Below are 27034 nucleotides of genomic sequence, written 5' to 3'. Positions count from 1 at the left end.
AAGGTTTTCAGAAAAGCCCCTCGGCCAACTACCTGTTGGGTCCTCCCATATCCTCTAAATAACATGGGACCACACCCCTAAATAATCACCTAAGGTCAAGGAAAATCTGAACACTGGTGCTCTTAAAACAAATATATAACATCCACTTTAGTTCTTACAAGATCTGTTTAAATTGTTTTCAGCACAATATATTTATAGCATGAGGAGAAGATGTGGATTCAGCCAGCTGCAGAGTTTCATATCCTACAGCTGTGTGAAAGTCTCACTTCTCATAGCGACATTCATCTCACTGCATATATTATCATCCTCAAAATCCAAGAACTAGTTTGTCTTTAACTCGGAAAAAGATATCATGTATCATCTTGTTACGACCCGGCTGGATTTAATGTTGTATTTTTGTTCTGCTCTTGATGACATAAACCAATACCCAGGAGTTATTTTTGTGCCTCGGCTGAATTTCCTGGTAAAGCAAACAGCGTTCATCTTGATTTCCTTTCCTCTTTGTCTTGCAGATTTAACGCAATCAAGCGCCTGAAAAAGGAAGGCCAACAGAGAACAAGACAGCTTTAATCTCTGAGTCTGCTCTTCAAGCTCCTAACATCCATCCTCTGCCCCGACGGAAGCCCACCATGTCCGGGAAGGAGCGCAGCCCCCGCCACCGGCCGTGGTCGGTCTACCGGGCCAACACCTTTGATCTCTCTGCTGAGATGATGGGGCTGGCTCTCTCAGGTAGCTAAGTGACTGGTACCATGGTGACCGCTGTTAGAAAGGAGATTTTGCTCATGTGCTTTGTTTGCTGCTGTCGTTTTGTCTACATCAAAGGCACCAGCCAAGATCCAGATGAACCAGTTCTGGAGTTCAGTGTGGGTAGGTCCAGAAATATCTTGCTTGTTTTATTATAAGATTCTACATTTTTTACTTAAAGTAAAGAATTTTAAGGTAAATATTTGATCATTAAGAAATCTCATACATCAAAACCGTAGATTCTTGCTAAATTAGCTTCATTACTAAGCTTTACATTTTAAATGTGATCATCTTAGTTGTGCTTAAAGAGTGCATTAACACGTGTGTTTAGACATTTAGATTTTAATGACTACTCATAGACAGACCACTGATTTGCTCAGACTTGTTTTGAAAGTATTGAAACGGAGGCATGTATATCGGACGGCAGCCACACAGCCACCATGTGTGCCATCCTTTGGCTTTCACCACAGGTTATTGAAACAAATATTATGAAAACAAGCTGACCAACAGCAAGACCATAAATCCCAATAATCATTTCAGATCAGTTTAAACCACAGGAGGAAGTAGGGCATGCTGTAATGCTCAAGGAATAATGTGCAAGACAAGAAGCGTACAATACCTAGCAACCCAGCTGGTTTAGCCCTAAATTTAGATATCCATCCATCTTCTGGCACGTCTAGCCCTTGTGGGGTCACAAGGGGTGCTGTCAGTGGGCGAGAGGTAGGGTACACCCTGGACAGGTTGCCAGTCTATCACAGAGACAACCAACCATTCTCACACCTAAGGAGAATTTAGAGAGGCAAGTTAACCATAACAGTCATGTTTTTGGACTGTGGGAGGAAGCTGGAGTACCCAGAGAGAACCCATGCATGCACAGGGAGAACATGCAGAAAGACCCAGGGCAAGGGAAGGACTTGAACCCAGGACCTTCTTGCTGTATGACAACAGCACTACCCACTGCGCCACTGTGCAGCCCTAAAATCAGACAATTCAAGGGGAACTTGAATCTGTTACACTTTGCCATAGCTACGATGGACATCTGACCACATGTAAGAGCACCATCCATCCATCCATCCATCCTCTTCCGCTTATCCGGGGTCGGGGCGCGGGGGCATTGTATACAGTTACATCTTTTACTTAGATGTAACTGTATACAATTTATAGAACCAGATAATTTGAAGGAGACCGGATACGACATTTTCAGTCCCTTTACCTCACTGATTGTTTGAGCTATAGGGTTCAAGTTTCTAAATGAAATGCTCGTTTGTTTCCTTCAAGTGACACTCAACCTTGCAACACTACCACAGACCTGATTTGTTACAGTTAAATTCGCTCTGTTCTCTTGTTACAACCCACTCCATTAACGGCGTGGGTTGTAACACTTGCTGAGGAGAGTTGACAAAAAGCCCAAAAGGCGCTGCATTATAAGAAATGCTTTAAATTTAGATATTTTCCAAGAATAAGCCAGAATGACGTCCCTTCCTCTCTCTTTGTGACCGACCATAACTCAAACCCACTCTATGCTTAACTCAGGAGCATTTTTCTGTCTATGGATGAATTAGTCTACTAGCAAAATAATTCACAAAGAATCAGAAGAGTTATAATTGTCTTTATTTTTATTATGCAGTCACAGAGATCTATACAGCTCTCCTCATGTTGCAACCATACCAACTCTCCCCTGTACGATAAAACCATATAATTGACAAAGGGTGTGCTTTCATTTTGCCAAGACTGAATTTATACTAAGTTGGGCCAAACATGGAAGTGGATCAAGTAAAGCAGTTACAGTAATTAGGTGAGGACTAGAAGCCGAGATAGCTGGGAGAGGATTCAGTAAAAAAATAAATAAATAAATAAATAAATAAATAAATAAATAAATAAATAAAAAAGAAAACAAGTGAAATGTAAAGTACAGGTACAAATAATATATTTTATTTACAGGTGCCTCTCTGGACACTCAAGGACACCTTACATAAAACATAAAAACAAGTGTCATTAAACAAAATGCAGTTGCGATCAGAGAGCGTATGAGTTTTGATTTTACATTTGTGGAAGTGAGTTCCAGAGCTGAGGAGCAGAGCGACTGAATGCTGAATGGTAACAAAATGGCCAGGGGCGACAGTAAGCTGAATGGAGGATGAGGATCTGAGGGTGCGGACAGGTGTAGCAATGTGAAGGAGATCAGAAAGATATGGAGGGGCGAGGTAGTGAATAGCTTTAAAGGCAAGGAGGAGTGCTTTGTAGTTGGTGCGAATGTGTGATTGGGAGCCAATGAAGCTGCTGCAGAGCAGGTGTGATGTAATGGGTTGAAAGGCGTTGTGTGATGACGCGGGCAGCTAAGGCTGGACGATAATTTAATAACAATACATATCGATCAATAGATAGATAACTGATGATAGAAAAAAAAGGGTTGATAAAAAGTTTGACAGAAGAACTGTTTTTCTTCCTTTTGCATTCTAGCCTATCATGTAGTTTAATACTACAGTGATTACATCCTCCCAACCAATCACAACGCAGACCCAGGAACACCCCGTCTCCAAGCTCCACGCCTATCAAAGAGTTCACACAGCATGAATTCCTTTTCTTTGTAAAAAAAAAAACCCTGCAGTTTTGGTAAAAAGTTGGTTGAATAAAGGGTTGAGTTTGAATTCAGTGTTTGTGTGTCTTTATCTAATAATAGGTCATTAAGCAACAGCATAAAATGGTCAGGGCAGCACTTAAAGTACATGTTAATTTGTTGATAATTATCGATATTGATGAATATGATTTCTATTTAATTGATGTGCTTTTGAGTTGTAATTTATGAAGGATTTTATTCAATTCAATTCAATTCAATTTTATTAATATAGCCCCGATTCATGAAACATGTAATCTCAAGGCACTTTACAAAGTCATATTCAATCATATTATACAGATTGGTCAAAGATGTCCTATATAAGGGAACCAGTTGATTGCATCAAAGTCCCGACAAGCAGCATTCTCCTCCTTTATGTGCTACAAAGATAGAAATAAGCAAACCAAGTTATATTATGGACATGGTAGGAGAAGGAAAGGGTACAGTGGAGGATGACACCCAGACTTTTGACCTGAACACCACAGTATAAAAACATTAAAGGGGGAAAGCTACATGCTCTCTTAAAAACGCTTGAAGCATACAAAAATATAGAAATAAGAGTCTGAAAATAACACAAAGCACACCGAATAACTCAAAGCAGCTAAATACAACCCGGTGAACCATGGCTGACAGTGAATGTCAGATTTGAGAATAGGAGAAAACCGCTTTCATAATATATGCTATTGTTCAGAGTTAAAACGTATCACGTAACATCATCTGCTCATAAAGCACCAACAAATCTAAAGTTCGGTATATGATTCCCTCCATGCAGGGATTAAATGCCGCCCAGCCATTTAGTAATCTCTTGTGTTGGCATGTTGCTGCAGCCTGCAGCGAGCTGGTCGCGCCCTCTCTGGACCGCAAGCCAACCAGCTTCGTGGCCGTCAGCTGCACCACTCCACCACAGGCCTTCTGGACCAAACACGCTCAGACGGAAATCATAGAGGTAAATTTAAATCCCTTTGCTTTTACTTCTCTGACTCTTAGCACCTCCTCACCTTTCCCCTTTCTCTGTCGTCGTCTTTCCGCAGGGCACCAGTAATCCCATCTACCTGAGCAGCATAGCTTTCTTTCAGGACTCTCTCATCACGCAGCAGACTCAGGTCAAGCTCTCCGTCTACGATGTGAAGGACCGGTCACAGGGCACGGTAAAATCTCAAATAACATCTGTACTCAGACGCAAATCCTTCCTGGTCGACTCTTATCTGCATTAAAATCCTTTAAATCTCTCACGCGACAGATGTACATGCTCGGTTCGTCCATGTTTTCTGTAAAAGAGCTGCTGCAGGACAAACACCACAGGCTGCACTTGACACTAAGGTAACAGGGGGAAATTTCACGGTGTGGATGCAAAATGCTCACTTAGCAGGAGATCGATGGTTGGATCTGACCTGATATCATGGTGTGTGTGTGTGTGTGTGTGTGTCAGGTCAGCAGACAATGAGCGTGTTGGCAACATCACAGTCATCGCCTGGCAAATAGAGGAGAAGCGGGAGCAGAGGGCCCCAGTTGCAAGATTACAGAGGGGGGACACGGTCAACGGACGGGTAAAAGAAGCAAATCTTTCTCTTAGAACTTTCTATATTTTCTGTGCTTTTAATTGAAGCTGTTAAAACTGAAGCCAATGAATGTCATTCTCTGATTTAAGTAAATTTCAGAACTTGTCATTATGAAAAAAATGGGTTACACTTTATTTGAAGGGGTGTACATAAGACTGACATTACACTGTCATAAACATGACATAACACCTGTTATGAACATAAATGACTCATTATGAATGTTTATGACTGTTGTCATTAATTGTCATTCGGTATATTATGACACTATTAAAGCAAAGTTGACATTGTTTAAAATGTCTTTGTTATTACAACTTGACATTAACAGAGACAAGGTTAAGTTTAGGGCTTGATTTGGGATTTGGTTAAATTAAGGGCTTGGTTTGGGATTTGGTTAAGTTAAGGGCTTGATTTGGGATTTGGTTAAGTTAAGGGCTTGGTTTGGGATTTGGTTAAGTTAAGGGCTTGTCATAACAAAGACATTTTAAACAATGTCAACTTTGCTTTAATAGTGTCATAATGTACCGAATGACAGTTAATGACAACAGTCCTAAACATTCATAAAGAGTCATTTATGTTCATAGCAGGTGTTATATCATGTTTATGACAGTGTAATGTCAGTCTTATGTACACCCCTTCAAATAAAGTGTTACCAAAAAATCTCTTTTCTTTTAGAGTATAAAACACAAAATATCAGCCAGGACAGTAATTGGGAAAACCATAAATCAGGTCCGAGCCTGATAGAGTTGAGATCATTGTATTTGATTAGGAGGTGGATTAGTATGTTAAATGGGGCACCGGCTTTAATTCAGAGAGCTTTGACTTGCTTGTTTTCCGTGTTAGATGGTTCTCCCTGTCGATGAAAGCTTGACTGGATCCACGAGTATTAAATCCAAGTCTTCGTCTCTATGTAAAGATCCGATGCTAAAAGCAGGTGAGTGTCCTCGTACGGGCCCTGCATACAGGTCCTGGCAAAGTGTTCAATAGCCTTAAACTGTTTCACATTTTGTCACATTACAAACACAAACATTAATATTTTTAGGAGGTAATTTTATGTGATAGAGCAACACAAAGTTATGTATACTTCTGAAGACAAAGGAAAGTCATTGTTTGCAGAACCATCTTTTGCTCCAATCACAGCTTTAGTTTTTTTGGGGTTATGTCCCTCTCACCTTTGCACGTTTAGAGACGGACATTTTTGCCCATTCTTTATTCTGAAATGGCTCAAGATCAGTCAGATTGCTGGGAGAGAGAAGTCTTGCCGCTGATTCTAAGTTGGATTTATGTTTGGACTTTGACTGGGCCGTTGTAATACAGGAATATATTGAGATCTGTGTCCCCTACATAGCTTTTAGCAAACTGTAGAAGGAGATTCATTTCACCTTCTTTCAACAATTCAACAATCTCACCATTTCTCCTTACAGACAAGATTTGTAGAGTTCATTGTTGTCCTGTCTGCACATTTTTACATCTGAGCTGCTATTCTTCGGCTTAGCCTGGCAGTTTAAATGGACACCCATTGCTGTTGTTCTACACTGTGCACAGTTATTATGCTAGTCTTATTTTTGAGGTTTACCTGTATTAATCACAAACTACAGTGCTCATGGTTAATCCAAAATGTTATTAAACCTCAAGTAAGAAAGTTTAAGACAGTAAAAGGGAGATTTTTGCTTTCCTAGGAGAATATCTGTGGTCTGTCTTCCTTCCCTGTAAATCTGTCGTTTAAGAACAGGCCATAAGTTCTCTGTTGAGTTCATTGTCTTTTTGAAAGATGCAGACGTCTTCGTGTACATCTGCTTGAATAAAATGTCTTCTAAAGACCCGCAGTAGGTCTGGGAGTCGATTTTGCGCCAAAAAAGTCCAGCCAGCTCATTTTTCATAATACCAGTCCATACCAGTACCCCATCTCAGACTTGCTGGTGTCTGACTCGAAGTGGATTGATCCAGTCATGGGCCCATCTAATCTGTCATGAGTCACCGTCATTTTGTCAGTCCATAAAACTTTGAGACATCTGTCTTCAGACATTTCTTACCTCAGTCTTATGTATGTTTTGCAGCGGTGGTCGGGTTTCAGCCTCCCTTACCTCGGCCACGTCTCTGAGCATTGGACCTCTAGTCTCCATGTAGGCTCCCTCTTTAGAATATGACAGAACAGGAAGACAATGGCTTCCTGGTAGCTTCGTGCTAGATTCCTCTCTAATATTTGGCAGTTAATATTTCTTTTTTTGTCAACACCCTTTTTGAGACTCTGTTGACCATGTGCACCAAAACACTTGATGGTTCTGTGATCACGACACGATATCTGAGCAATTTCCAGAGTGTGGCAACCTTCTGAAAGACTTTTGGTATTTTTTTTTTTACCTTTCAGAGTCAGTTAAATCTCTTCTTTTGCCAATTTTGCCTAAATAATTATGCACACCCTCATATAGGGTGTGCATAATTACAGATACACATCAATTGCTATACTTCAATCCATTCAGGTTTAGAATTAGAAAATGTGCCAAAAAATTATGATATGGTCAAAATACTCACATGCCTAATAGTTATGCACACAGTGTATTACCTCGCACCGCTTTAAACGTCTCCACACCTTCACCAATGACCTCTCTGCTGTTTCACATGGTCTTCATGACACTGTCTGTTCACTCATGTTCTCTGATAACCCAGGAGGCTTTTCATAGAACAGCCGAATGTCTCACAAAAATACCAATGAAATACATTGAAGTTTACGGACGTGCAACGTGAAAATGAGAAAAGTTGGGAGTGGATGAAAACTTTTACAGGACATGATAGTAATTTTCTGCTCCTACAGATCTGAGACCTTGAGGCTTTTTAACATCTTCTCCATTGTGTCTTAAGTTTTTGGAGGCGTCATGTCACGGACGTATCGTTTCCCCACCACGGATGGAAACCACCTGCGTGTCCTGGAGCAGATGGCTGAAAGCGTGCTCTCCTTGCATATTCCCCGACAGTTCGTGAAGCTGCTGCTGGAGGAGGACGCTGTGAGGTATAGTTAAAAAACTGGGGTCCAAACATCAGGGAAGCTAGACACTTCTTGCATTTTTCTGTTAATATCTTGTAGGGCTGGACGATAGAGGCATATTGACGATAGAAAAAAAGGGTAAATAAAAGTTTTCCTTCCTTATGCATTTTAGGAATGTAGGTTAATATTATAGTCATTACATCCTTCCAACCAATCACAAAAGTAGACCCAGGAACGCTCGGTCACCAAGCTCCGCCCCCTTCAAAGAGTTCAGACACCAGGTTTTTTTCTTTTTTGGTAAAAAGTTGGTTGAATAAAGGGTTCAGACTGATTTCAGTCTTTATGTGTCTTTATCTAAAAATAGGTCATTTAGCAACAGCATAAAATGGCCAGGGCTGCACTTAAAATAAATGTTTTTAATTTGTTGATATTTGAAATTTGAATCTGTTAATATGATTTCTATTGTATCAATATAGAATATATAGATAGACAGACAGACAGACAGACAGATAGATAGATAGATAGATAGATAGATAGATAGATAGATAGATAGATAGATAGATAGATAGATAGATAGATAGATAGATAGATAGATAGATAGATAGATAGATAGATAGATAGATAGATAGATAGATAGATAGATAGATAGATAGATAGATAGATAGATAGATTCTATACCGTCCAGCCCTACTATCTTGTAGCAACCATGTGGACAAATTCTATAGATTTTGTTTTTATTGCAAACCTGGAACCTCAAATATCAGGGTCTTTGCATCAAACACAGCTTTCAAACATCCATCGTTTCAGCGCATGTTTTGGTTCGATCCACAGGGTGTGTGAGCTGGAGGAGCTGGGTGAGCTCGCTCCTTGTCGGGAGAATCTCAGGAGGCAGATCATCACTCATTATCAGACCATCATCCTCACATACCAGGAGACGATAAGTGACCTGCACGAATACAAAGGTCAGAGACAGAAACGCACCTCTGTACATAGGCGTGACACACTACTATTAAATGCTAAATTAGGCCTAGTTTTACTTGAGCTCATAAAACGTACATTTAACATTAAACACCCTGCATTGTATCTTCCAAATCTCTTCAAGAGCTCCAACTCATTGAAGTTTTACTAGTCTCAGGCCTTTATTAGGACTTGTTCTCTGTCCCTCCTGAAAAGGTCGGCTGATTCTAATGTTTTAAAAACAGTTTCACAATTCACATCTTTTGTCCCTGTGAGATAATTTTAGGTTGAGGTTTTATCATTGTATTTATTAATCAGGATGTTGCGCAGCTGTGGGGGTAAAGTTGAGACAGAAGAAAATGCAACAACAATAAACAACACTCATTATCAGACTAAAGAGCGGAGGTAAACTGTGTTTTTCGCACAGTTTAGAAAACTGTGAGTCTGTGAGATAAAGAAACAGAAAATATTCTTTCCTGTCGGCACGTAGATGGTATCAATGGTTGTTAATGAGACCTGCTGAGCTCAAGATGGAACGTTATGGAACATTTCTTTTTGGGGTCTTTCCTCATCTTACCATCTGGTTCTCTGTGCATAGAGACATAATAAATTAGTCTCTAGTTGTTTAACACTTTGTAATTATTGCCCTAGCTGTAAATATTGGTCAGTTTAATCGCAGTAGGGATGTTTCTGTAGCTATTTCCTGACTTGTGAAATTTGTGGTGAATGCCATGTTCTTTTGTCTTGCCCATTTTTAAGAGAGGCTCCAAGAAATGGGCCTCTGTGTTACATCATAGTTATAAACAGGGACCCTATGGATTCACAGAAACCCAAATTGCAAAAAAATATATTTATTTTTATTTTTGTAATTTTTACAAAGGTTTGATTCTGCTATATTTTTCATTATGAGATTATGCTATTGATTAAAATATAGGTTAATTTTAAGATAAGATAATAGATAAGATAAGATGGGTTGGGGGTTGATGAGAGTGGCGGCGGGGGGGATGGTAGTTCTCTGGGGGGCCGGGGGTTGGAGACGTGTGGGGGGTTGACGGCAGGGAGGGGGCCAGTGTGGGGGGAGTCAAAACGGGTGAAGAATGTGTTCAGTTCATCTGCAAAGTTAGTGTCACCATCTGCAGCCCTGCTGTTTCTCTGCCCGAAGCCGGAGATGTTCTTCAGACCTCTCCACACATCTCTGACGTTGTTCTGCGCCAGCTGCTCCTCCATCTTCTTCCCATAATCCTTCTTTGCTGCCCCGGTCCTCCGTTGAAGCTCCCGCTGAGCTCTACGCTGCTCCTCTCTACTACTCCCTGAGTAGAAAGCCTTTTTCTTCTGGTTCAGGAGGACTTTCAGCTCAGGGGTCACCCATGGGGGGTTGTTTGGAAAGCATCATAGCCGTCGTGTAGGCACAATGCTCTCCACACAGAAGGTCATGTAGCCAGTGATACATTCAGTCAGGCTGTTGATGTCGTCACCATGAGAGCTTTGGAACATGCTCCAGTCTGTGGTTCTGAAACAATCCCTCAGTTTCTCACTGGCCTCATCTGATCAAACTTTCACTGACTTCTTCTGCGCCATTGTCCTCCTCACCATTGGTATGCAATGGGGGAGCAGGTAGAAAAGTTTAGATAAGGTGTATGGCCCGGTGTCACTACTAAGTATGGAGGTTGCTTTAGCTTAAACTGAGATTTTTAGCAGCAGTCCCACCACATTAACAGCACTGCAGTGATCATACAATTTACGATGAAGTTTATAGCTGGTATAATTTAAGATTATAAGGTAAAGTAAAAATCAATAATTTATGTCTACTGCAAATTTTTTATGACCCACACAGAAATGAAAAAAAATAATAATTCAAGAATGTTTATTTTAAACAAGGATGTGTGTGATATGTTTTGCATATAATCTTTTATATAATGTGTAAAATCTGAGCACATTTAGCTTTCCTATAAAGATATCAATAATAGTTTTCTCTCTCTCATGTTGTCTCCTAGGACCTTCGTTTAAGCCCAGCACCTTAAAAGCAGAGAGGAAGTTGGAATTCATTCCCACTAACCTGCACATCCAGAGGATGAGAGTACAGGGAGAGACGGGTTATGGTACCTAACTGTGTACAATCCTTTCAAACAGGCCTGGGACTTCTAATAACATAGCCGATTCAATACCGCCGTCTTACATTTGGTTTGTATCGCCCTCATTAGATTGGACGTATGATGTTGTGACCATAGGGGCTCCTGCAGCGCATCACCAGGGCTTTAAAGGCTGCGGCCTCAGAAAACTGCTTCACAAGCTGGAAGAAGCCAGGAAACAGTGAGTGGTTCAAAGTCAAACAAAGTTAAATAATAGCCCTGGTGTTTGCGCTTGTTCGTGAATCTTTCCTGTGTGTGATTCTCTCTCCTGTATTCAATCAGCACTTATGAGGAAGAGAGGTAAGGGTTAGAGTTAGGGGTTACATAAAGTCATAGAAAAAGAGTTTTCTGAATCTTTTCTCAACTTAGCCAAACCGCTGCCTCTGTTGACTCTCTCCGTCCTCTTTCTCTGATTATGCGGACAATCTGAAACACGACCAAAGTTCTGCTGGCTTTGGTTCCAAAGGAATGACCTACCAGCCCCAGGACGTTGTGAAAGCAAAGGAGCTGATCGCTCAGATCAACACTCTGAAGACGCAAGTGTGTTACTACACCGAACGTCTGTCCAGAGCTGCCAAGGAACGCTCAGCCAACGCTCTGGAGAGAACTCTGGCCATCTTAACAGAGAAGGTAAAACATTATTCAGAGCAACTGGAGGGATTTATTGTGTATAGACAATGTCACATTTGTCGCATAATAGCCACGACTGCATTTTATTGGGATTTCATGGGGTTAGATGAGCGGAAAGTAGCACATAACTGTAAAGTCAAAGGAAAATATGAATGTGGTTGTAAAATGCTCGGCGTGGAGAAAAAACGGACACTGGAGATAGCCCTGAACACACCATCCCCACACTGAAACATGGTGGAGGCAGCATCATGCTGCGGGAATGGTTTCATTCAGTTGGGATAGAGAAGTTGGTGAGTGTTGATGTGTCGATAGATGGAGCGAAATACAGAACAATTCTGGAAGAAAATCTAGAGGCTAGAGGTTGCAAAAGACTTTTAGGCAAAGATTCACATCCAAGCAGGAAATCAACCCTAAATACAAGGAGTGTAAAGGTACAGTTTCTTACAGAAAACACAGATAAAATGAAGATCTGTCGGTCCTGAACGAATACAGCATTGTTTTTGTTTTTGTACCTGAACACATTACAAAGGATTACAGAGGAGCTGCTGGGATAGTTTCAGATAAGCAAAGCGGATTGAGACATATCCCACAACATCTGCAGCTGCAAATGCATCAAAAGTTGCTTGAACAATGGGGAGCTATATGATAGATATAAGTTAATTTCATTTAATGACATTCAAAACAGTTTTTTGTACAATCTTGCTCATATAAAGTGACGTCATGCATTCTTACGCCATAATTGAGGAGGGAATTCGAACTGAGCCGATAAATGGAACAATTCTCTCTTTTCTCATTTGCTGAAAGGATACATCATTCACAGCTGATTTCAAACATAATGTTCAAATTCACACATAGCCATTGTTTATTGCGTCATGTTTCTGCAGAATAAGGTGTTTCAGTATCTTTCCCACTCCTATTGCAGACGCGTCAGCTGGAGACGGTGTGTGAGTCCAAGCTGCTCTCGTCAGCCATCGTCGCCCTTGCCGCCGCTCGTCCTCAGTTCTCTCAGCAAAGCACCCCGTCCCCGTCCTCCTCTTCCCTCTCACCTTCTCGCTCTCCGTCCCGTTCCCCCTCTCGCCACCCCAGCTCTCCTTCCCGCACCGCCGTCTCTCCGTCGAGGCAGGTCACCCCTCTGGAGGGCGGTGAAGGGAGCAGAAGCAAGCGCGTTTCAGCGCAGCTGGACAATCATGAGGAAGAGTGGGTGAGTGGATATTAATCTTCTCTGCTTTTCTTCCTGTTTAAATTCGGGTCGGCTCACACTGTGTGTTTACATGCAGGAGAAGGTTTGGCTAAATGTCGATAAAAGCCTTGAGTGCGTGATCCAGACGGTGGACCGGCTGCTGCAGCGAGACAAACTCCAAAGCGACAGCAGCTCCGAGGACGTCTTTCTGCTCAGCAACGAGGTGCCGAGTAACACCAAGAAAGGTAAGTCAGTGAATCTGCTGGGCGACCTGAGCCTTGCAGCATCTGGTAGACCCCGCAGGCTCAGGTGTTGTAACAGTCCGAGCTCGGTAACCGAGATAACTCTTGTGTGTAAATGGTCAGCAGACTGAACTGGACCGCGCAAAACATAACTGCAGACCAGTTCCTGAGCAGGTCTCGGCCTGGTTTTTTTTTCTGGCCCGGTTTTCTGATAAAGAGCGCATGAGCAGACCGCGTCATCCCCTTACAGTCAGTTGACTGTCCGCGGTTTTTCCAGCGTGTCTGGCTGCACGTCCCGATTCACACTCCATTCAGACAAATTTCAGACATTCATAATAATACTATCTTCCTTACCGTGCCACACGGTTTGCAGTGATGATTCTGCTTAGCAGTGTGATGAACCTCAGTGTCTGTCGTTGTTTCCTGCGTCTGTAAATCCTTGTTAGACGTTCGTTTGTCTTATCCACGTCCCAAAAGCCGACTCTCTCAAATAAATTCACCAATGGTTGCCTTCTTCCCCTGACTCTCCGCAAACACCGAAATATCACAATATCAAGCATAACATCCTGAATGTTACGGGCGCCGCCGTTTTGTTTTGCTGCTTCCGCCTTCAATCCCAGAGAGCGGTAGTACCGCAGATCGCCACTAGGAGGCGAGGAGCAACCAAGGAACCGGGATAGTGTGGTGTGTAAATGGTCATCTCGGCTTGGTTAACTGATCCAAGCTCAGACTGGTCTCGGCTCGGCACGGTTAAAAAAGTGTAGTGTAAATGGGCCTTTTGTCTGGACTCCCGTTTGTCTTTTTGATAACCACCGCCTTCACCTTTTCAAATCATTTATCTGAACAAGATTTGTATAAAAACCTGCTTCTCTGTCTGTTTTTGTAGAAAGCAGCCCAGAAGTTGAGAAGAAATCTCCTGGTAAGATTGTTTTTTTTGTTTTTTTCTTATTAGCTTTATTTGGACTAAGAATATACAAAAAAATCTTTGCAAGAAATTCCACATTTAAAAAAAATAATGTCTAAGAGTGTAAATAAAGTTTTTTTTTCCTTGTTTAGAAATTTTATTTTGAAATGGAGCTCTTGAAAGAACAACTGGATTTCTCTCAGCGTTCCTAACTCATATTTTCCTCTTTCAGGCGAATGGATCGAAGTCCTCTACCCCCTTCTCACCACCCTGACAGAATGTGCGTCTCTGATGAGCGACAAAGCAAAGAAGGCCTTGGTGTTTCTGCTGATGCAGGACAGCGCCCCCACTATCGCCATGAGCCTCACTATGCAGTATCGCCGCGACGTTGTTTTCTGCCAGACGGTCAGTCAGCTCCCGCAACCAAGTCCCATGCACACTAGCATACAGTAATGTGAAAACGTGCATATACTGAGAGATGTGTGTGTGCTTTTTGTGCCCTTCAATGTTTAAGATCATGAAAAGAAAAATATTAGTCAGACAAAAATAGCTTCAGTGAATAGAGAATATTGTTTTCAGTGATGATCTTATTTATTAGGGGGAAAACAAAACCATGTGAATCAACCTGGTGGTATGTCAGCAATCCCGTAAATCCCCCCCACCCCTCTGGTTCAGTTTCAATAGTCACACACAAGCCTGATTGGTGCCAGACCTGAAGAATTAAGAAAACACTTAAATAGAGCCCATCCGACAACACGAAGTAGGCTAAACGATCTCAAGAAGCAACACGTTATGCCCCAATTTAAAGAATGATAAACAGACAAGAAACAAAGTCACTGACATTAGTCTTAATAGGAATAGGAAGCAGTTTTTAAAGCTCTGGACTCCAGTGAACAACAGAGAGAGCCATTACCAACAAATAGAGAAAACATGGAACAGCGGAGAATCTTCCATGGAGCGGCCGGCCGACCAAAATTACTCCAAGATCAAAACAATTCATCGAGGATATCACAAAAGAACAATGAGAGCAACATCTAAAGCCGTTGCCTCAGTTAAGGTTAAAGTTCATGATTTCACAGTAAGAAAGAGACTGGGGGAAAACTGTATCCATGGAAGATTTCCAAGAACAAAACTATGACTGACCCCAAAAAAAGGCTCACATTGCCCAACAAATACCTCTATAATCCACAAAAAAAAAACACTATAAACTGACAAGACAAAGGGTGTTTGGGTTTTTTTAAAGCTAGGGTCATACACGTGTTGGCAGGCAGGAGAAGGCAGACAGGAACCATGGGTTGGTCAAAACAGTCCAAGGTTGTGTCCAAAGGTCAAAAGGCCGATGAGGTCTCCAGCGAGGTCAGGGAGAGACAGGAAAGTCCAGGAAACAGAACAGAGTCAAAAACTGGCGATGCAAACACGAACGCTGGATGGCAATTCACACAAGGCCCGAAGACGATCTGGCAGAGAATGGCAGTGGAAGGCAGGTACTTAAAGGTAACAGGGGAAACTAGTGGTGGTAATTATGATAAGGACAGGTGTATCTGCTCGCTCACATAGAGTGGAGCAGAGCAGGAAGTAGAAAACAGCCAGCCAGCCCCAAAAAACAACTAAAACAGGCAAGAAGCAAGACAGCAGTGGGATAAGATTACTCCACGGCAATTTAACACTCAATAGCAGCTTTTATGAATGCTTTATCGCAGTTGTTGCCTCTAATGGCAGTACAACAATTATTACCAGAGGTACTTTATATAGGGTCAGGTTACTTTGGATAACTTTTGTCCCATACCAAAATGAAATGACTCTGTGAAAAGAGAGTTTCGTATTTACTCAAGTTATTTCTGTCTGGCACCGAAATTTGTTCAATCATTTGAAACATTTAAGTGTAACAAGAGCCAGAGGAAACTTTTAAAGGTGCACACACTGTTTTGCAGCACTCCTAACACACTCAGACCATTTTAACAGCAGACCTGAATGCTGAAAACGTGTCTAAAGGATGTACTGATGTGAGCTGTCTGTTTACAGCTGACGGCGCTGATCTGCGGCTTCGTTCTCAAGCTGAGGAACTGTCTCTGCGACAGCGGCTTCCTGCGGCAGCTGCACACCATCGGCTTACTGGTTCAGTATGAGAGCCTGCTCAGCACCTATGGTAACTTCTTTGACATTGATTTTAAGCATGTCTGCACACTTGCTACCTGAAATATGTATATATTCTAATAATAGCATTCTCGAAAAGTTTTAGATGATGTTGGGGTTCCTGATTTAGCTCTCATCGGGCCTCAGATAAATTTCATGTAGCCTTTAAATCATCGTTGCATTTTTGGGGCAGATGGACGTATAATAGGGGTGCACGTCCAGAACTTTGTGGCTGGATTATAAACTCCAGATACTGTTGAACCCAGTTTTAGTCACTTCTCTCTCAGACGTTGTAGACACACAGCCGGGTCTTTGTAATAACGAATATCTCCCCACAATGTTTTTTAAAAACAAAATCATATAGACAGGCTCATTAAAAAAAAATCAACAAGTATGTGAAGATTAATTAATAACAAATCTATAAACTGTTTATTAGCCATCTATAAGGGGAGCCTTTTTGTAAAGTTATACCTTTATTTTGAATTCTCGATACGAAATGCTGTGTGGTTGCCCGGGTATCACTTGGAAATAAACACCTGGACATGCCGTTGCTTTCTTACCAGTGAATTTGTCCAGTTTAACATTGATTTGACGCATATTGTAAACAGTCAATCACAACATCAACGTATAAATCAGCTCCTCTCTGTCTGAATATTAATTTTTCCTCCTCTGCATGGCAAAAGTCTATAACAGTGGCTGCACGTGTGACATCAGTGCCCATTATTTGTCACAGACTGCGATGCATGGGATACTAAAACTTCACTTTGCATGTATACTTTGTCACGTATACATGCAAACACAAAAATTACAATTTTGCCAGTCTCCACTTTGGCCAAAGTTTTAAGAAATTCTCATTTTTAGTGACGTAAAACTGGATTTTCAGTTGGTTAAAAGGTCAAAATGTTTAAAAATGTATTAGTTTTCCCAGATATCCTGCTACACGTTGACTAAGCCTTAGATCAATAATTTAAGAAGATATGAGACCAGCACTGAAAATATTTATTTAGCTTCTTGTTGGGAGTGTTTATAAACTTTATTTGAAAACTGAATTTGATAGGAAATGCTGGGAAACAGGGTGTTCCAACTATTATGTTGAGTTAATATTGTCACTATACTACAGTTACCTAAACAGTGGTTTTTATATCTATATTCTGGAGAATATAGATCCTTACCTTCACTCTAAAAGTCTTTACTCCAACACTCGCAAATCCATCATGTTCCCTGGAAGAACGGTGTTAAACTTTAATATATAGAGAAATTCAATTGAATTCTGTTAATTTATGTAGCATCCATTAACAACTATCAGGGCTATTTACAAGACAAACAGATGCAACTTATATACAGAGAAAAACAGAAACTTTATACCCTACCTTATATTTTTGTGGTTCCTCACACTGAATTTTTGAAAACCTCATTGATATTAAAATAGCTTAAGCAACGGCATCCACAACTAAGAGTGCTTTTTGTCAGCAGGCCCTGGTATATGATGCTAATCAGCTAAATTGGGCATTACTCTGACCACTAGTTGGCAGCAAAGTGCTTCCAATGTACTATGTGTAAAGTTTGCATAAACAGGAATTAGTGGTTTAAAAACATCCACCATGGTAGAAATTGCAAAGAGCATACTTTCAAATACTATCACTGTAATATCGACAAATTCTAATGATGTAATGCTGAACCAGAAAACCTGATATTCGAGCCTAACAGTGTTGCATTTTAAAATGTTTATTAAAACAAACAAAAAAAAAAACAACAGGAACCCTGAACCACAATAAAAAAGGGGGATTGTGTCTGAGTATAAACTTTTTAATTTCAACATTATGGACAACAGTGTAATAGAAAAATGTTTTATCTAAAAAAAAAACATATGGTTTAACAACCCTTCAAGTGAAGTTAAGACTGGTTAAGATGAGTGTCCTGTGTAATGTCTCGTCTCTTAAAGGGGAGGAGTTGGCCATGTTGGAGGACATGTGTGTCGGCATAATGGACCTGAGAAATGTGACCTTTAAGGTTACTCAGGCCACCTCTGGCTTCAGTCCAGACATGCTGCCAGTGATTACGGGGAACAGGACTGGATTCAACGTCCGGGTTCCCATGCCTGGCGTGATGTTCGACACGCTGCCGAGAGATATCCAGAACGGGATGCTGCTTCGGGTGCAGCCCGTCCTCTTCAACGTGGGGATAAACGAGCAGCAGACGCTGGCTGAGAAGTGAGTCTCGCACACCGATAAATAGAGTTAATAGATTTTACTCACAGTTAGATATTTCTTCTTCTTGGCTGACAGATTTGACTTTCACAAGTGGAGCAGTACTGCTTTCACCATAGTGCTCCGCTTGATTTATGAATGTGAATAGTTTTATTATGATTCATGCGGGGAATATCTCAAATGATATGGACACTACAATGGTAAAGTAGAGAGGAAAGGAAGAACAAGAAGAAAAAAATAAAAGGTGAAAGAAAGAGGAGATAAAAGGAAGAGAATGATAAAACAATTATTGAAAAAAACATGTACTTCGTTTAAATGAAAATCTGCAGTTCCTATATTTTCCACGAGGGGCGCTGTGTTTTAATCAGCAGATGGTAGTACTGAGCTTCAAATGTGGAAAATTGATTTTCAATAATTTCTAAATTTTTATCTGTTTGGTGTATTTTGTCATGTAGGACAGTGTTTTTAAGTTCCAAAAAATGTGAATAAATGTTTTTCAACATTGTACAATCACTGTGATCAGTTCTTATGCATAATGCAAAAGTAAATGAGTAAAAGTATTGTTGAAATTGCACATACTTTTCTTAAAATGCTGAGGTTATTCATAATATATTGTGTAAAAGTGAAATTCATTTAATATAAAAACCAACAACAAATCCACTTTAATTAGTTTTATTTAATCTTGCAATGAGTTTACTCGTGTGGCCCTCTTGAGATCAGATTAAGCTGTATGCGGCCCCTAAACCAAAATGAGCTTGACACCGCTGGTATAAGCCCACCATATATTTCTGCAACATATACGGGCAGTATGCTGTATATACCCCAGGATTTTTACCTGGATCTCCCACATGGCACCCAACCCAAATGATGGAAACATCAAGAAAAAGGAACGTGCTGAAAGCTTCATAACATTCTGAAAGTAGCTTTAAAAATATAAACTCTATATCGTAAAGGGAAAGTATCAAAGAGTATAGCCCAGGATGCGACTGTAGAGGAAAGCAAGAGGCTTTAATTAAAAAACTTGCTTCTTCGCAGATTTGGAGACACGTCGCTCCAAGATGTCATCAACATGGAGAGCATGACTCGTCTCAGCTCGTATTATGACCAGTTCAAAGAGGTCCTTCCAGAAGACTGTGAGTCAAACACACACTGTCTATTTCTTTCAAAAAACCAAAAGCAGGCATCGGTATGTTTATTTCCGTCCTCATCTCTCCTCCTCTGACGTCGCCTCAGGTCTCCCTCGGTCCCGCAGCACCACCACCCTGCCCGACATCCTCAAGCTGCTGAGTCAGAACGTGAACGCCAAGAAAACCAAGAACGTAGAAATTCTGTGGCAGGCAGCCGAGGTGGACTCACTCTTCTTTTCCTCTAGTCTGTTGCCCCAAAAATCGTCAACTAAATTAATGTCTAATCTGGTTCTTCACTTCTTAAAAGGCATGCCGTCGCCTGAACGGAGTGCGTTTCACCAGCTGCAAGAGTGCCAAGGACCGCACGGCCATGTCCCTGACCCTGGAGCAGTGTCAGATCCTGCAGCAGGAGCACGCCATGGCCCCGCAGGTCTTCTACCAGGCCTTGGATTGCATGCGCAGGTCAGGCGCCGTCTCCTGGCTAACCTGGAGAAAGATCATCTTTAACAAGCACACTAAACGTGATTTCTGTGTTTCAACAGTGAGGGCTGCAGGAGGGAGAACACCATGAAGAATGTGGGATGTCGGAAATATGCCTTTAACTCTCTTCAGCTCAAGGCCTTCCCAAAGCAGTATCGCCCCCCAGAGGGGACATACGGGAAAGTTGAGACCTAAAGCGGACTCATAGTTGATGGAATCAAAAGACTTAAAAACTGAAAAAATTATATATATATATATATATATATATACACACACACGTTTAAAAAAAAAAAAAGATAAAACTATTCGACAAAGCCCCTGGTTTGGTGTTTAGTCCGTGTCAAAGTGCCAGTTCTGCTAGATTGTTTTTAAGCTGTTTCCTCCCCTCCCATCTTAGCTTTGCCAACATCACAACTCACAGCCAAAAGGAGCACAGATTTGGCTTTTTTTGTGTCACATTGTAGGCTGTGTGTGCAGATAGCGTCAGGGCTGCATCAGCTGTAGCATCTGGAGGTTTGCAGCCATGCTGGATTAATAATGCTCCAATTTCTGTCTAAGAAATACGTCTGTATGAGACAGTACAGGCAAAAATTCTCGAACCCTTTGCAGATTTCTTCTGTTTTTTTTGTTTTTTTGTTTTTTTGTCTAAATCAAATGTTTCAAATCATTAAATGCATTTTGATTTTAGAAAGAAATACATTGAGTAAATATAAAGGCAGTTCTCACATTATGATTTCATTAATGAAGGGAAAAAAGCTATTTAAACCCAACCTGACCCTGTTTAAAACAACTATCACAACATTGTTAAATCAAGAATTAATCGTGATTGGCCACATATTTTCAAAAGTTGTGTTTAACTTCACTTGCCAAAGTCAGGCCTGATTACTGTCAGAACTATAGAGTAAAATATCCACATGAACAGAACCTGTTTGACAGCATGAAGTAGGCTAAAAGATCTCAAAAGCAGCAACTCATAATGAACATCGAGAGTATCTGACATGTATCAGTAGGGAAAGGGTTGGAAAGTAATTTCTAAGGCGTTGGGACACCAGTGAACCTCAGGGAGAGCCATTATCAACAAATAGAGAAAAGATGGAACAGTGCAGAACCTTCCATAAAATGACCAGCCTGCTGAAAATACCACAAAAGTGCTTCTACGCTTTATCTGGGAGGTCAACAAAGAACTCAGAGAAATTTTACAGCACAGCAGGCCTCAGTTAAGGTCAATGTTTATAATTCAACAATAAGAAAAGCGCTGGGCAAAAACGGCCTCCGCAGGAGAAGTCAAAGATGAAAGCTGTTGCTGACCAAAGAGAACACATAGGCCTGTCGTACATTTCCCAGAATGCATCTTGATGATGAAGACTTTTGGAAAAATATTCTGGACAGACAGGACAAAAGTGGGAGGTTTTGGATGGTCGTCGTCTCATTACAACCGGTGTAAAACTCAAAACAGCATTTCAGAAAAAGAATCACACCAGGAGTCAGTGTGGGGGTCTGGGTCTGTGACTGGATCATGAATTTTTCTGCCTACCATAAAATCCTGTGTGAGAACATCTTGCCATCAGCTTGTGACCTTAAGCCTAAGCGCACTCATGCAACAAGAAAATGATCTAAAAACGCACCTGTTCACCTCTAAATGGATAAAAAAATAAGTTTTTTAATGGCATAGTCAAATTCCAGACTCCTTTCACATTGAGATGCTATGGCAGGACCCCAAATAGGTCGATCAGGCTCGGAAATCCTGAATTAAATGTGGCAATGTGGCTGAATTAAAACGATTCTGTGAAATTTTGGCAACAAATTCTTACCAAAGGCGATGCAGAGGCTCGTTGCCACTTATTGCAAATGTCTGATGGCATTCATTGCTGCCCAGGATGGCACATCCAGTTATTACCAACGGGTATCTGGGGGAATTAGTCTTTCTTCTTAATTCAGTAAATAAAATAATTTAAAACAGCATTTTGTAATTTATATTACATATTAAAAATCATATTAAAATCATATTTATCATCTGAGAACTTTAAGCGTGATTTAAAAAAAGCAGAATAAATCTGTAGGGGGGGTAAATAATTTTTCACTGCTCTGTATACGGCACCTGTTTGTTCCTGTCAACACTGTTATTAATGGATGTCATCGTAATAGCAGGTGTAATAACACCGTTTATATGTTTTTTATTTCAACGTGCATTAACAAAAGCCTTATAGAGCTTATTTAACCGTGTCACAGAGCTTTCGCAAACAACCAGCGGGACCTGCTGACTTGATTCATCACAAGTAAATACTTTTGTTGCTGCAGAGCCGAGATTTTTATTTTATTTTATTTTTTTTTTGATAGAGGAAGTCTAGGCTGCATAAAGTTTATAGAGGCTTTTTGAAAGAGCCCAATTAAGTTTGTTTGCATCCTTAGCATTTCCTAAGAAATAAACTCAACTGAAGAATCCAAAGCAAACGTTTGGATATCCAGAAGAGTTGTCCTAATTCAACCCCCTCTATGCAAGTAAACGAGTCTTACAATGCTTGTTAGAACTGTGTGAACTTCTCATGATTAGCCTTCTGCGCTGCTACAGCCAATCACATGGCAGCAGCTGAATGCCTCTGAACTTCCAGATGTGGTTGAGAACGCAACCAAGTGTCTAACCCAGTATTAGCACGGTGTACCTAATGAAGAGCTTCTTCCTCTCTGCAATATAGTCCCAGAGCCCACTGAGGCTAACACATGATCGTTCAGATGTTGTCTAACAGTTCAAATGCCCACAGGACACGTAATTAAAGCATCAGGTTGTCAGCTTTCAACTCGTTTCTAAGTAAACAGCAAAAAAAAAAAGCATAGAGATTCAACATATTGTCATGTTTTAACACCGGACATTCATGAACAGCTTTTTTTAAGGTTGTTTAAATTTAGCCAGTCCTTAAAATACTTTTTTTGCCCAAAAGTCTAGTCTGAATTTAACCCAGACGAAGCTGGGGCTGTGTTTGACCATTTGACCCTAATGACTTTTCAAACACATGTAGACAACTTCACTGCTTTTTAATCACACTTTAGCCTAATGTTTTAGACAGAAAGCAACATTTTATCAATGGTATTTTGCTTGGGAAGTGAGCTTTTATGATCCAAACACTATCTATACAAGCTATATTTTTGACATAACTATAGTCCAAATGCTTGGAAAAGGTTATTTAAAATCTAAAAACATTGCTATGATACTAGGTTTTACTTTTTATTTTATACCCATTGTTTTGTTTGTTTCCACCTTTAACTTTGTGCTTTTTCTTCTACTCAGTTACAGTAACTAAAAATTAGACTGGGGGTGCCCTAACTTCTGCATATATCATGTAACGCATACAAACTTATCATATTTTTTACTACTACTACATATTCTACATTATATATTCCAGTTCAAACTTTTTGGGGGGAAAACGTTATTTCGGCCCATCGTTTACATATTACTGTAGAGTGCTGCATGAGGGATGAAAATTAGAGATTAAACATGCCCTTTTGGATAAACTTGTGCGATTTGCTCATGGTCGACAAGAATTAAAAAGTCCCACCAGCAAAACTTGACTAATGGACAGGATTCATGGTGGATGCACTGAGCGATGTAAACTTTGCCAAACACTGAGCCAGATGAGACACTGTCATCCAGAGATGCTTACATTTTACTTTATATCCATTCTGAGGCAGATGATTTGCTTCAGTATCAGTCAGAAAATTTCCTCTGGACCTCGGCTGCACTGCAGGATGGCTGTTGTCAAATAACTAATCTGCATTTTTTTTATTGCCCTGTCACATTTCTCTAATAAAGTTTCTCTTTGCTTTTGACAATAAGCACACAAACACTCTGGTGGCCCTTCAAATATTATCTTCTTTATATGAAATTGATAATTTATTGTGTATAAATGATGAGTTAACAAATGGTGAGTTTTTGGATTAAAATGAGATGAAAATGTTCTCAATTCAATTTGCATGTAGTGAAGAAGAAAAAACCTCATATTAAAAGTGCTGCAGTTTGTTTAGCACTTGCGCCATAAACCTGAAAACACTGTTTTTATCTGCATTAATTACTAAAAGCACCAACAGTCTCCTTTTTCAGCTCCAGCCTTCAGTATATCCTAGAATACTTTTCAGAGTAATGCATTGTGGTTAAGATTGTGTCCCCTTTTAGAGTATGTTCAGCTGTTACTGACTGAAATTTGACCGTATTATAATAGTATATGCACACAACATTGGCTTAGTGCTTTACTGAATCTTGAATAAAGGACTGTTGAAGCCAGATGAGTGTCAGTGAGTCAAATCAAATAAGACTTTTAGTTTATATCAATGCAGTAATCATGAAATGGAATTCAGGATCTGTTTGAAAATAATGGGACAGTTTACGCTGTGACGGCAAGGCCTCCTTTGTGTATTTGATGTGACAAGAATTGCCTGAAATAGACAGTTTCTTTGGAATTTCACAGGAATTTCATTGTCCTGAATGAGCAAATTTAAGCAATTAAGCAATTCTTGTCCAAACTCAGCATGTGGAAATCTTTAAAAGTACATCACGTGTTTTTATTTCTGCTTTTTAAGCAAAACTCCCAACTGTTTTCATAGAAGTAAAGTGGACAGAACAAGTTCCAGTGGGCAAAGTGTTGGTGCGAGATGACTAGTCAGAGGGAAGGTTGCAGGTAAAGTTGAAGCAGGGTTAGGTTTGAAAACAACATGCCGAGCTTTGAACCTTTCTCAGAACATCAAACCTGCAAAGCTGTCCGGACGCCAAAGATTATTTGCACTGGAAACTGCAACTTTAGTTGTGGTCCCTCTCAAACAAATAAGTTATCTTCAACATCCAGGTACAACTAAGAGACCTATTTACTGGAAGCAGGATTCTACCTATGGAGGACCATTAAACTGTAATCTAATGACTAATTATAAATAAGTGAGGATGGATGCTAATTATGGAGCACTCCATAACTAACTGAATCCACTGAGCTATATAATACACTGGAGTGCTGATTCTGCCGAAAAACTGAAGTCACTGGCCGCCATCTTGCTACTCCCTACTCTCACAGAATCCCATAGGATTCAGTTGCAACAACCAGCAGTTTTCTGGCTGTGTGAAAAACGTTTCACAGGTTATTCTACAGTCAGTGGATGTACTAACACTATCAACTACTAGGAAATTAGGTGCTGAAATATTTTACATGTTATTCATATTAATATATATATTATATATAGATATATATATAGATTATATATATTATATAAGATATATAGATATATATATATATTTACATATATATATATATATATATTTACATATACTATATATATATAGTTACATATATATATAAATATTTATATATATATATTTACATATATATATATTTACATATATATACATATACACACACACATATATATATATATATATATATATGTGTGTGTATATGTATATATATGTAAATATATATATATATGTAAATATATATATAAATATTTATATATATATATATATATATATATATATATATATATATATATATTTAAATGAATAAAATGCAAAATATTTCAGCACATGACTTTCTCATTACTTGATAGTTTTAGAACATAACATAACAGCATATGGCATTTGACATTTCAAAGGTTTTAAGCCCCCCCCCCCTGAACATGAGAAAATCCTCGTTATTCGATGCTGTAGCGCACATATTCCCTAGTTACTGGGGGGAAATAGGGAGTACCAATATGGCGGCTGGTGGCTTCAAAGCGACTCGTTCTAACAGCGGGCGATTAGCACTCCAGTGTATAATATAGCTCAGTGACTGAATCCCACTTCAAAAAATACTGACCTTTCCATCCCTCTAACTTCTGGAGCCAAACCAAAACGTCCATCCGGTAGATGGAAACTCAGCAGAAGAAGAAAACCCAGAACAGAAAGTGATGCATTTTGTATTTTTTCAACGTGGACTATAAATGTTATGTAAAATGTTTTTACCGTCAGTCGCCTCACATATTATCAACATCTCTGTGGAAAGGTGAGACGATGCTATACTGACAGAGGATATAGTTTCATTTTCCTTGTTTCATGCTATATCACGCTTAAAATAAACACGTTAACATATGTGTGCTTCTCAGTTAGTAAAGCTTTAAAATGGAGGCTTCCTTGCTTTGTCGTTGTGTTGGTTTCTGTCTGCACCCGTAATTAGATTAAAAGATTAACTTAAAGTAACTAGATTTCTCTAATCAAAAACAGGTTTGAACTTCCGCCATTTTCTGACTCTGGGAGGTGCTGTACATACAGTACATGTCTGTGATGCTGTAGCGTTTTCATAGCGGTACTTGTCTTATAGTAGAATGTGTTACACCAAAAGTTACCCCAGCAGTGTGAACATATCCACTGAAATCGGGGGCATTTCCGGGGACAGGTCATCCAAAACGGGGGCTGTCCGCCTTTTATGTGGGACAAATGGGTAGAAAGCACTATTTTACTGCTTAGTTTTGTCATGATTTGTCTTTGTGAACCCGGACAGAGCACGCACACACAGAGCTTGTTTCTTTGAAGTTTGTTGAAAGTACCAAGTATGGATGATGATGATGACCCGAGTTAGTTACTGGACTGAAGATGAGGGGTGCAAGAGCAGGCTGACTGGAAGAGACTGGAGAACTCAGAGCTGGATCTAGTGATGAGTACTTGGAGGTGCTAGGACAACTTTCAAACCAGAGGTGCAGTGCGAGAGAGTTCAAGAGATGCAGGATTGGAGCACAGGGGTAGCAGGATATCCAGCAACAAAGCAGGGAGCACACTAGGAGCACTGGGGCAGCAGGAAATCCAGCAGCTAGCAGAGACCTTACTTGGAGCACAGAGGTAGCAGGAGATCCAGCAGCTAGCAGAGACCTTACTTGGAGCACAGGGGTAGCAGGAGATCCAGCAACAAAGCAGGGAGCAAACTAGGAGCACTGGGGCAGCAGGAGATCCAGCAGCTAGCAGAGACCTTACTTGGAGCACAGAGGTAGCAGGAGATCCAGCAGCTAGCAGAGACCTTACTTGGAGCACAGGGGTAGCAGGAGATCCAGCAACAAAGCAGGGAGCAAACTAGGAGCACTGGGGCAGTAGGAAATCCAGCAGCTAGAAGAGACCTTACTTGGAGCACAAAGGTAGCAGGAGATCC

General features: G+C 40.4%; 1 protein-coding gene and 1 long non-coding RNA gene across 3 annotated transcripts in view; one reads left to right on the top strand and one right to left on the bottom strand.

Annotated features, from left to right (window-relative positions):
• The window catches only part of inpp4aa (inositol polyphosphate-4-phosphatase type I Aa), a 30353-nt gene extending 8476 nt beyond the window's left edge, over positions 1 to 21877 (top strand). Inside the window, exons 2-24 of one of the 2 annotated variants that reach the window (XM_036139129.1) lie at positions 513 to 729; positions 823 to 867; positions 4186 to 4304; positions 4390 to 4506; positions 4599 to 4678; positions 4788 to 4905; positions 5758 to 5848; positions 7774 to 7921; positions 8729 to 8859; positions 10849 to 10953; positions 11056 to 11164; positions 11266 to 11283; positions 11427 to 11613; positions 12536 to 12814; positions 12891 to 13038; positions 13922 to 13954; positions 14172 to 14344; positions 15962 to 16085; positions 18015 to 18282; positions 19315 to 19412; positions 19513 to 19625; positions 19714 to 19868; positions 19949 to 21877. In XM_036139129.1, coding sequence (XP_035995022.1) covers positions 630 to 729; positions 823 to 867; positions 4186 to 4304; positions 4390 to 4506; positions 4599 to 4678; positions 4788 to 4905; positions 5758 to 5848; positions 7774 to 7921; positions 8729 to 8859; positions 10849 to 10953; positions 11056 to 11164; positions 11266 to 11283; positions 11427 to 11613; positions 12536 to 12814; positions 12891 to 13038; positions 13922 to 13954; positions 14172 to 14344; positions 15962 to 16085; positions 18015 to 18282; positions 19315 to 19412; positions 19513 to 19625; positions 19714 to 19868; positions 19949 to 20081 — 2892 coding nt within the window. In that variant the 5' untranslated portion in view covers positions 513 to 629 and the 3' untranslated portion in view covers positions 20082 to 21877. The remainder of the gene's footprint in view (positions 1 to 512; positions 730 to 822; positions 868 to 4185; positions 4305 to 4389; positions 4507 to 4598; positions 4679 to 4787; positions 4906 to 5757; positions 5849 to 7773; positions 7922 to 8728; positions 8860 to 10848; positions 10954 to 11055; positions 11165 to 11265; positions 11284 to 11426; positions 11614 to 12535; positions 12815 to 12890; positions 13039 to 13921; positions 13955 to 14171; positions 14345 to 15961; positions 16086 to 18014; positions 18283 to 19314; positions 19413 to 19512; positions 19626 to 19713; positions 19869 to 19948) is intronic. The other variant, XM_036139130.1, reaches the window with a different exon arrangement.
• A 1778-nt stretch (positions 21878 to 23655) lies between these two features.
• LOC118563706 lies at positions 23656 to 25755 on the bottom strand. The gene is made up of 2 exons (XR_004931371.1): positions 25689 to 25755; positions 23656 to 24843 (listed from the first exon to the last, which is right to left on the bottom strand). It is a non-coding gene; the product is annotated as an uncharacterized LOC118563706 (long non-coding RNA).
• Between the last annotated feature and the right edge of the window lie 1279 nt (positions 25756 to 27034).

Source organism: Fundulus heteroclitus, chromosome 7 (genome assembly GCF_011125445.2).
Source record: "Fundulus heteroclitus isolate FHET01 chromosome 7, MU-UCD_Fhet_4.1, whole genome shotgun sequence".
Classification (NCBI taxonomy): domain Eukaryota; kingdom Metazoa; phylum Chordata; class Actinopteri; order Cyprinodontiformes; family Fundulidae; genus Fundulus; species Fundulus heteroclitus.
Note: the sequence above shows the minus strand (reverse complement) of the source record. Positions and strands in the feature narration are given on the sequence as shown.